Below are 11472 nucleotides of genomic sequence, written 5' to 3' on the forward strand. Positions count from 1 at the left end.
ATGATTAGATTCCATTATTCCTTGTCTTCTCCATCTGCCAGAGCCTCCAAAGTAAAAATAAGAAAGACTGCCGCAGGCGTTAATTGATAAAATAACATGGCTTAAATAAAATATATATACTTGGAGACACGGTCCTCTGCTTCCTTCACCTACAGTACTCTCTTCTGAGTTCCCTAATCATAGCCGCACAATCGTGACTTGTCTGATAATCACATATAAAACAACCATCAGATAAAAGGCAGCCCCTTTTGATTTAGACCCTTTTTTAACCTAATTAATCAACTACAAGGATGAGCAAGACATTGAAAAAACAATATTCGATTTCTTTGGATTTTTAAAATAAAAAAATCTTGGTGTAAATAAAAAATTTGAAAAATATAAAAAAACTAGTTTGTTGTAAATACATTTATATTGTCAACTTGATATCAAGAAACATAACTGGAAATATATATTTATATATAGAATATTTATTTATTTATTTATTTTTAAATTTAATATTGTATATGCATATTTCAATATTTACATAATTCACATACATATTTGTAACATTTATAATTTAATCATTTAATATATGCATACCTACTTCAATACACACACATTTTTATTTCATATTAAATAATAAATAACAGATGGATAATAAATATCTAAAACCCAATAAATAGGATATAAATATTTAAATATTTTACTCGATAAATAATAAATAAATAATAAATAAATAATAAATAAAGTATAAATATAAAAAAAACTCAGCACCGTGGTATCCTGGTTAGTCTCAATAGTTAATAATAAACAAGACAAGGAAGAATTTGAACCCATTACCTTTTCCAAGTATAAAAAAACTTAAAACCAGCCATCTATTGGTGATTAAACTTTTATAAGCGGAGAATCAATTTTTTATAGTAATGAAATTCAATTAAAGTATTTAACTTAAATTTAATTGATTCAAAAATTGCATTCATATATCTTGAAAATATATTCTATTATTAAGTTATTTTATTTTTTATATTACCCTTTTGATAGGGTAAAAAAATGATAAAAAAATATGAGTATTTTGAAAAATTGGTTTTATCATTAATTGTTTTTAATATAATAGATAGGAGTTAATGTTTAATTTAATTTTAATTTATTTTTAGAGTTTAAATATAATTTAAAATTAAATTTTTAATATTTAAAATAATTTCGAACATGAAAATTCGTTAAAAACTCTAAATTAAGATCATTAATTTGATTGTTTGAGTATGTACGGGAAGAGGGGTTTGATGGGGCCACGTGAAACAATTTGAAGGAGAGTGGTGGGGCTGATGGAGAATGATGGAGCTGAAGCGCATAATGAGATTTCTCAAAAAAATAAAAAATATGCAATGAGGGGTTGTTGGCACCGAGAAAGATGAGTGTGCAACAGCCAAAGAGGTCTGTTAGAATAGTTGGCAAATGTGTCGGTAAAAAGGGCAAAAAGAAAAAAAAAAAAAGTAGATGTCAAAGAAGCAAGCAATCTAAGTAACAAGCAGGCAAAGCTTGGACTCGAAGAGAGGAACCTCTTCCAATCCAATTTCTTTTTCAGAGAAATCATTTACTATTTTTCTTTTGTCTCTAAAAACAGAAAAGCATGCTGTGCAGGGTTTTTATAATTTTTTAAAATACAGTAAAAATAAAAAAATTACGAGTAAAATGATTTTTATGTAGAAATGATAATGAGTTAAATCAAATTTATTGATATTTATATATTATTTATTAGTATAATTTAAATATTCATAAATTATTCATCAAATTTCAAGTACAAAGAAGGATAAATTAAAAAAATAATTTTATAAATTATTTTTAAAAAATATTAATAAAAAATAAGGATAACATAGATAAAAAAATTATAAATTATTTTAAATAAAAATAAAAAATAATAAAAATATTTAGTCATTTCAATTTTTTTTTGAGTTTCGAAAAGTGTTTTTTTTAACAAATTACTTTCCTTTCTTTAAAACTAATTTTTCATTTTATCATTAATGATTTTTTAAACAAGGTTATCAACCATTGAAAAACAGGAAAATGGTTTGGACCGGGTTCTGTAATAATTTAGCAACAAGAGCAGGTGGGCAGTCGTTAGTAACTTTATGCTTTTAAAATCGTACCTGTCACCTGTTAATTCGAGCAGGTAACCCAAGAGACTCCCCTCTCTCTTTTACTTTTGTATTCACACTCTCCGTTTCTCTAGCTTCGCAGGTCTCTGCATTGCTGTGATCTATCAGTAAGGTTGGAATTTGACGCTTCTTTTACTGATTGGAGAAGTGCCCATTTGGTGAATTTTGGTTTTTTCTTGTCTATTTGAAGAAGCATTTGATGCTTTTCAGGGTACTCTCAAATCATCCATTTAGGAGACCGTGAATGAAAATCAGTTAATTTCACTTCTTGCATGATTCAAGCAGAAAATTATTCTTCTCTGGACACCCATCTGAGAATATTGCGAAAGGGTGTCTGACCTTTTCTGGGTTCTTGGGGTTGTTTGGTCTTTAATTCTCAAAACTTGGAACTTGTTGTCTTTTCCTTTTTAGGACTTTCTCAAGATACCATTTTGCTTATTCCGAGTTCATTGCTTCAAGTTTTGTGGTGATCATCTTGAATTTAGGTCTTAATTGAAGAGATTCAAGGGAAAAAGATCAATGTATTGATGCTTAAATGTGTGGAGAAGGTGAAATATTTTTTCTAGTCCAACAAAAGTGAAATAAAGGGAATCTGCTTTCCTTTTGATGAGCTGTTTGTTAGCAAATGCCATTGTTTGTCTGTGTCTACTTTATGCTCTGAAAGGTTCACTTTGTTGTCTGTAGGAAGCGTTTTCCAATTTTTTTCTCTTGCAAATTAGAGAAGACTTGATCGTAGGGTTCTTTCAAATATTGAAGCATGTAGCTGGTGCTGGGTAGATTTTATGCATGTTACATTGGATATCTCTTTTTTCACTTTGTTTATGGAATGCTGCTGCGTGGGGTTTCTTTTACTTTATAGCACCCTCACAGTTTTATAAAGCTGCCAAGGTTACTTGTTCCTTGCTGAGTCCTCCAAGATATGACCACATATATAGTTCCTTCTGTTATATATATAGGTATATTTAGCACTAGTCTTCGCTGACTGTTGCTTTGGGGTTTCTCCTCAATCACATATATAGGTTATTCTTTAGGCTTTGGGGGTTTAGCTTTTGAGTCCCAGGACATGGATGGTAGCGGTGATAAAAATGGTGATTTGGGATATCAAAATAGAGTTGAGAGTGTTATGAAATGTCCATCTTCAGGAATGAACACTAACCCCTTCTATGTGTCTGCTTGGGATCCAGTTGTTTCACTTAGCCAGATTGGGAATTTTGGTGGTTCATCAACAGGGTCTCAAAGTGAATTTTCCAATTCTTCTTTCCCAATTGTAATGGAAAACCCGGGAATTAGTAACACCTGCCACCTTGTTCATTACCCGTCTGATTCAGGCTTTGTTGAGCTGGTGCCAAAGTTTCCTGGCTTTGGAAGTGGGAATTTCTCAGAAATGGTTGGCTCTGTTGGCCTAACTGAGTGCGGCCAGATTGTTAATGCTGGGTGCCCTCCAAATTACAAGGAGGCAAACAATGAGAGCACTGCACATGGTGCAAAACGTCAGGAAGATCAGCAATTATCCGAAGAGACAACTATAGGAGCCTTACCAAATGGAAAGAGAAGAAGACTAGTGGCCGAGTCCAATTCTCTATTTGATCCAAACAAGGTAATTTGAATTAGGTCTTCTCTTTTAATTTAGCATGTTAAAGATTCTGCAGCATTGTAATTGTGTGTTTCCAAGTTTGTGAATTCTTGAATCTTTTGTTGTTGAATATAGAATGCTGAAGGAGAGTTTCAAAAGGATCCTTCTGGAGAGAGTTCTGATATTGCAAAAGAACTGGATGAGAAGAAACAAAAAGTTGAACAAAACTGTGGTGCTAATTTGCGTGGCAAACAGGTAGCTAAACAAGCTAAAGACAATCCTCAGAGTGGGGAAGCTCCTAAAGATGATTACATTCATGTAAGAGCCAGAAGGGGTCAAGCTACCAATAGCCACAGCCTTGCAGAGAGGGTACCTTCTCATTATTGAGTGTTAAAATCGGAAAATGACTTGGCTCATTTTCATATTGAACATAGAAGTCTTTTTGCAGGTGAGAAGAGAAAAGATTAGTGAGCGGATGAGAATGCTACAAGAACTTGTTCCAGGATGCAATAAGGTACTTAAATGTGGTCTGCCTTTTTTAATGTAAATTATTTATATGTAGAGTTGTTAAATTCTGACTTCTCACTTTATTTCAGAATGAATTCTTGAATATATATAGCATCTACATATCTATATTAGGACAACTTTTAACTACACATAAATAATTATTATTGCTAGGTTTTGATTCATAGGAAAAGATATTTGACTTTCTGTTTTTATTCCCTACAAATCAGTTTCATATTTGCCTTAATTACTTCAGAATCTTCAACTCTTCCCCTCAAGCTGGATGGAAGAGATCTTTCATTCCCAGCTTGTCCAAGGTGTTTTTGAATATAGGATTCTGAACTTTAATAAGTATATCAGCAAGTTGTTCCCCAATAGGCACATAAGGAGTGCATATCAATCCACTTTTTAACTTTTCTTTGATGAAATGTTTGTCTACCTCCACATGTTTAGTTCTATTATGTTGCACTAGATTGTGTGCTATTGCAATGACAGACTTATTGTCACAATACAACTTCATTAGTTCATCCCACTTGATTCTTAAATCTTCTAGGATAATCTTCATCCATAGTAACTCACAAATTCCAAGGGCCATTGATTTGAATTCTGCTTTTGCACTTGATCTTCACACAACACTCTGTTTTTTGCTTCTCCATGTCACAAGATTGTCTCCCCGCAGAGTATAATAACCTGATGTTGATCTTTTATTTTTTAATGCATCAGCGTAGTCTGCATTTGTATAGCATTCAAGGTTCAGATTCCCATGATTTTTATACAAAATTCCTTTTCCAGGAGTAGACTTCAAGTGTCTGAGGAGTCTATACATTGCCTGGAGATGTGAATCTTTTAGGTTGTGCATAAATTGACTCACCACACTCACTGCATAATGTTTGGACGAGTGTGAGTTAAGTAGATCAACTTTCCAACTAACCTTTGGTATTGACCCTTGTCAGTTGTGGCTCCTTCCTTATCATTCTCAAGTCTGTGCTTTAGATCAATAGGTGTTTCACATGGTTTGTAGTCTACCATTCCTGTTTCCTTTAGAAGGTCAAGAATATACTTTTGTTGAGAGATAAAAATCCCTTTTCCTGAATGTTCCATTTCTAGGCCAAGAAAGTATTTCAACTTCCCCAATTCCTTGATTTCAAATTCTGCTGAAAGTCTCTTTCTCAACTTATCTCTTTCCACAAAGTCATCACCTGTTATTATAATGTCATTAACATAAACAATCAGAATAGTAACTCCCTGAAATGGAGTGTTTGATGAACAAAGTATGATCTCCTTGGCTTTGCTGATATCTCACAAAAACCATGGCTTTGGTGAACCTTTCAAACCAGGCTCTAAGAGACTGTTTTAAGCCATGGAGTGCCTTATTTAGTCTGCAGACCTGGTTAGGAAGAAGGGAGTGACTGAATCTTGGTGGTGGATCCATATAAACATCGTCTTCCAACTCTCCATGTAAGAAGGCATTCTTAACATCATATTGCTGCATGCACCATCCAAAATTAGCAGATAAAGAAAACAGAATTCAAATGGTGTTCATCTTAGCAACTGGAGCAAATGTCTCTTGATAGTCTGTCCCAATTGTTTGTGTAAATCCTTTTGTAACTAGCTTGGCTTTATACCTTTCTAGGCTGCCATCAACTTTATATTTTAAGGCATAAACCCATTTACACCTTCCTGTTTTCTTCTCTTTTGGTAACTTAACTATTTCCCCATGTTTGATTCCTCTCTAGTGCATTCATCTCTTTTCTCATGGTAGTTTTCCAATTCTCATTTCTTAGAACCTCATGCAAGATTTTTGGAATAGGTAGTGTTTATTTTTTAGAGAAAGGCTTTGTGTGATGGTGAGAACTTTGGAAATGACATAAAATTAGCTATAGGATATAAGGGATTCTTAGTGCATTCTCTTCTTCCTTTTCTAATAGCAAGTGGCTGATCAAGGTTAAGAGTAGGTAGAGATTAATGAGAAAGTTCATTACCTTGCTCTGGTTCGGATTCATGGGCTTACAAGAGAGTCAAATCAGGCTGTATCCTTCTTTTATATACCTGAAGAGGTCTGTCAGCAAGAGTTTTTCCTTGCATAGTAATATTTGGAGACTCACATGATGGTGAAATGGGAGATGATTACTGCCTAGATGGGATTTGGAATGAAAAAATATCAAAGTCATTGCTAGTCTTACCTTTTGTGTTGTTTTCCTCTCTCTGAAGAGAAGATTTGTTGAAGAAAGACTGATTCTTATTAAATCTTACATCCTTTGACACAAGAAATCTCTTTGAAGATGGATGATAACATTTGTAACCTTTTCGTTTGATGGAATATCTTATGAAAACACACTTAAAAGTTATAGCATCAAGTTTTTCTCATTGATGTTTATGAATGTGAACATAGGTGACACACCCAAAGATCCTTGGGGGAATTTTAGAATAAAAATTATTCTTTGGAAAGAATTCTGACAAATAGTTTAAAGGACTTTTGAAACCAATAACTCTTAAAGGTATTCGATATATCAAATACGTAGAGGTTAAAATTGTTTCCCCTTAATAATTTTTTGGAACTTGATGTTGGAAAAGTAAAGCTTGAGTAGTTTCAAGGAGATGTCTATTTTTTCTTTCTGTTAGCCCATTTTGTTGGGGAGTATTGACATAAGATGATTGATGAATAATCCATTCTTTTTCAAAGTATGGTAATAAAATCTAATTAAAGTAGTCCCTAGCATTATTAGTTCTAAAACCCTTTATGCTAACCTAAATTGATTCCTTATCATATTTGTAAAGTTTGGAAGAATATGACTCACATCAAATTTTCTTTTAAGAAGGTAAACCCAAGTTATTTGGGTGCATCAATAAATGTTACAAAACCTTTTGCTCCTAAAATATTAGGAATGTTATATGGACCCCATATATCCGAGTGAATTATTGTACATCGAGACGCAGATCTCGAATCGCTTATAGGAAAAGGCATTATATGGTGTTTTGCAAATTCACAGATTTCACAATAAAATTGTTCAACATCAAGATTTTTAAATAAAGATGGAAACATGTTTCTAAGAGTCTTAAATGATAAATGTCCTAAATGATGATGATTCCAAACATCAATTTTATTAGAATTAACTGAAATGAATGGTAGAGAAGGGGATTTAATATTGCTGCCTTGTACTCCAAGCATGTACAACCCATCCCTGACTCTAGCTTGCCCAATTGTCCTCCCCGTAGCTAGGTCCTGGAATATGCAGTGATCAAGAAAGAAAGTTACACTACAATTTATGTTTTTAATTAGTTTTTGGATAAATAATAGATTTGCAGTAAGATTAGGAACATGTAATACTCTTTTATGAGTAAATACAGGATTAAGAGGGATTGTTCCCTAGCCTACAACTGTGTTTAGAGATTAATCAGCCATTATGATTTTCTTACTGCTAGGACACGATTGATATGATGTGAAGGAACTTGTAAAATAAGTCATATGGTCTGTTGCACCTGAGTCAATGACCCGGATGCTGGGATGGTTCTTGTTTGGGGCATTAAAAACATGAGAAATTGGAATTTCACCATTTTGAGCAAGAGATCATGATCCAGATGGTTTCTCCATTGTGTTGAGTAAGGTTTTTAAGCTTTCAATCTCCTCTTTGTTGAATTCTCTCACCTGACTCTTCTGAATTTGTAGTGTGCATGTCCTCTTGAATGGTTCCATTTGTATCCTCCATTACACCCCATCCTTGGCGGTTTTCCATGGAGTTTCCAGCATGTCTTCTTTGTATGATCTATTTTCTTGCAATAGTTACAAAACTGATCATCTTTCAAGAATTTTCTCCCTTTAGTCTTCACCACTTCTGCACCATTATGACATCATTTTGGTTTTTGCTAGCATCGCTTAGGTTTCTGCTATTAGTTATCATCATAGCAGAACCTTTAGTATTTGGGACTTCAAACATCACAGTTCTCTCCTTTTTTCTTCAGCCTTTATTACTGAGAATACCTTATTGAGTGAGGGCAGAGATTCCTTTCCAAGTATTTGGACTCACATTTAATCAAATTCCATGTTGAGTCCACCAAGAAATTCAAAGATCCTTTTTCTTTTTATATAATTCTTTAAAATCACAGCATCATCACTACACTGCATCTTAAAATCCTGATAATAGTCCAATTCCACCCAGAAACTTTTCATAGCATTGTAAGATTCAATAACCATCATTTTACCTTGTTTGGTCATTGAAAGCTTTGTCTTAATCTCATAGATAAACGCAACATCCTTCACTTTAGAGTAGGTCTGTCTTAGTGTATCCCATATGTCTTTTACTGTAACCAGAAACATATAAGGCCCCTAAACTTCTAGCATAATAGAGTTCAATGGCCATGACATAATCATGGAGTCTTTTTCATCCCAAAGTGTAAACTTTGGGTCTTCTGGATTGGAAGGATTATCCATCAAATGATTAATCTTTCCCTTTCCTTTGAGAAAGGTTTTTACTATCTGTGATTACTTTAGATAGTTTCTTCCATTCAGTCAGTAGGATGACTGTAAACTCTGGAATTCACTTGATAGTTGGGTTTTTTTTTGTAGTGTTTTTAGACATGTTTTCAGATCTGGACAGGTCTGCTAGAATAAGTGATTATGATTTTCAGGAAAAATGAGAAAAGAAGATGAGAAATCCCAGATTTAGAGAGAGATAGGCTTAGAAAAAAAATATGCTTAGTTTAGGCTCTGATATCATATGGAGAATTGTTAAATTCTGACTTCTCATTTTGTTTTAGAATGAATTCTTAAATATATGCAACATCTACAGATGTATATTAGGACAACTATTAACTACATATAAATAGGTATTATTATTGGGTTCTGATTTATAGAAAAGAATATCTGACTTTCTGTTTTTACTACTTACAAATGTGCTTCAAATCTACCTTAATTACTTGAGAATCTTCAACAATTTTCAACAATTTCTTTGATTTAAAAATAACAGGATGCTGATTAGTTTGGTGTTGATCATTGAAACTGCCTTAATTACTTGAGAATCTTCAACAATTTTCAACAATTTCTTTGATTTAAAAATAACAGGATGCTGATTAGTTTGGTGTTGATCATTGAAACTGCCTTAATTACTTGAGAATCTTCAACAATTTCTTTGATTTAAAAATAACAGGATGCTGATTAGTTTGGTGTTGATCACTGGCAAAGCGGTGATGCTTGATGAGATCATCAACTATGTGCAATCACTGCAACAGCAGGTTGAGGTATGCTGTTCTAAGATTGAGATTTTCGTCCATGAATTTGGCATGTGGATTTGTGCTCATCATGTTCACTAGCCACATCATAAGCTTGCTAGTTTGAAATGGAGCTTAGCTCTAACCTCTAGAAAAACACAATAATGTACCTTCAGAGCCGGTGGAAGCAGAATAAATGAAAAGTATATGTTTTTTAGGCTCTGCAAAAGGTCTTAATATTTCTGTAGTCTAACTGAGGTGCAGGGGATATATTGCCCATAAAGGACAGTGATTTATAATCTGTGATTCCTGTAATCAAATAGATGAGAATCAGCTCTAGCTTCTTTTTTACAAGAATGACATCTGCAGAGAATACTTGATTGAAAGATGTAAACACCAGGAGTTCTACATGATAAATTTAAAATTACTGAAGCCATTTGTGCTTCCACTTGACTATAAGTCACTGATATGTTGCCTGCTATTGCAGTTTTTGTCAATGAAACTAGCAACTGTAAATCCAGAAGTGTCCAATGATGTTGAGAAGATTCAATCTAAAGATGTAAGCAAGGTTTAGGTGAAAGAATTTCAACACAATTTTCATATATGTTTCTTTGAATAAAGTCTAATACGTTTCCCTTCCATCCAGATCCTTCATCCACGTGGTGGCAATGCAGCTATTCTAGGATTCAGTCCTGGGATAAACTCGCACCAGTATTCACATGGGATTTTTCAACCTGGCATGCCAGTCATTCTAAATTCCAATCCACAGTTTTCTCCAGCACATGTAAGTGAAGGATCTTTGCAAATGCTCTGCAGAATCAATTGCTCATCAGAACCTTATCCTTGGAATTGTTTCCATATGTGTAGGCTGTATTAGATAATGAGCTCCAGAGCTTTTTCCAAATGGGATTTGACTCCAGTTCAGCTGTTGACAGTTTAGGACCAAATGGTAATCAGCAGTTCTTATAATCTCAACTCAACAAGCTTTTGTTACCATTTTCCTGACCTGTAGATACTAATGCTCTCAGCAGGGCATTTGAAACCAGAGCTCTGAATGTTGAAGAGACATAACAAGGCATTGATTCCACCTAACAAAGAAAATCAAGTGGTTCAAGTTGACTTTCATATTGAAAGAAACAAAAATAGTCAAGAAAATTCTTCTGTTGTATAGGTTTAAGCTCCTAACTGTTCGTTCTTCAATTTTTTTTGGAAGAAGATTACGTGCTAGAATCACAGAGATATATGTATATTTTCCGACTAAGAAGTGAGACTTTTGCTGGTGATGTTTGTTGATTTTTGCCTGTTTCATTGGGAATGAATTTGAGCATGTATGAGGCTCTCTCTTGTAGGGTTTACCAAGCTAACAGAATACATGTGCCAGATGTTTGTTTTTGTTGGTACCCATGATATGTTCAAACAGACCTGTTTATATTTAGCCGCAATAGTGTGCTTTTTTATTTTTATTTTTTGGGGCATCATTCGAGCTTTGATCTGTTAAGGTTTCAATTGGCGTACGAGAGGGTAGATTTCTCTTTTTCCACACCCCATGACTTGTTTTTTACCGGGTCGAAGCATATCTTGTAGGCACGTTAAATTGGATTTAAATTGTTGAAGTGAGTGGGAATCGCGAAGTTTTTTATGCAATTTGAAGATTATAATTGTTTAGTATTATGATAGCTGTACTGGTTATAGTATGAAAAAAATTATTTTATAAAAATTATAAAATAATTTTTAGTTGAGGTTTGTTTAAAAAAATAGATATTTGGTTAAAACTATAGTTGAAATTGAGATTTGAAAAAAAAATAATTTAATATGTTTGGTTAATAATGCTTTTGAAATTAAAATTATAAAATAATTTTAAAAAATATATATTAATATTGATGATTTTTAATTTAAATATTATAGATTTAATTATTACTATTATATCATAAAATAAATAATCTTTATATAAAATAGTTTTTATTGTTTCATTAAATTTTTTAAGAATGCAATAATATAGGTAAAATATAATCAAGAATAAAATTAGAATTGCGATCAAATTCTGTAAATATTATATCA

At 33.0% G+C, this 11472-nt stretch overlaps 1 protein-coding gene across 2 annotated transcripts; it reads left to right on the forward strand.

Annotated features, from left to right (window-relative positions):
* The first annotated feature begins 2110 nt into the window (after positions 1-2110).
* On the forward strand, positions 2111-10849 carry LOC105117349 (transcription factor bHLH74-like). Of its 2 annotated transcripts, none has more exons than XM_011014977.1 (8): positions 2111-3729; positions 3841-4074; positions 4154-4219; positions 9376-9444; positions 9902-9973; positions 10061-10198; positions 10282-10363; positions 10446-10849. In XM_011014977.1, the coding sequence occupies exons 1-8, from the start codon at positions 3196-3198 to the stop codon at positions 10466-10468; spliced, it is 1218 nt and encodes a 405-aa protein (XP_011013279.1). In that variant the 5' UTR covers positions 2111-3195; the 3' UTR covers positions 10469-10849. The 2 variants fall into 2 exon arrangements, with proteins under 2 accessions (XP_011013279.1, XP_011013278.1); XM_011014976.1 differs by having other exon boundaries at positions 2112-3729; positions 10443-10849.
* Positions 10850-11472: the final 623 nt, after the last annotated feature.

The sequence above is a fragment of the Populus euphratica genome, unplaced genomic scaffold (genome assembly GCF_000495115.2).
Source record: "Populus euphratica unplaced genomic scaffold, PopEup_1.0 scaffold1314.1, whole genome shotgun sequence".
NCBI lineage: Eukaryota > Viridiplantae > Streptophyta > Magnoliopsida > Malpighiales > Salicaceae > Populus > Populus euphratica.

What these genes read in the sequence shown, in the direction of transcription:
- LOC105117349 (XM_011014976.1), top strand. Translation starts at nt 3,196, where the DNA reads ATGGATGGTAGCGGTGATAAAAATGGTGATTTGGGATATCAAAATAGA. An exon ending in CACTGCAACAGCAGGTTGAG is followed by an intron (nt 9,445 to 9,901) that starts GTATGCTGTTCT and finishes CTGCTATTGCAG; the next exon opens with TTTTTGTCAATGAAACTAGC. An exon ending in AGAAGATTCAATCTAAAGAT is followed by an intron (nt 9,974 to 10,060) that starts GTAAGCAAGGTT and finishes CCTTCCATCCAG; the next exon opens with ATCCTTCATCCACGTGGTGG.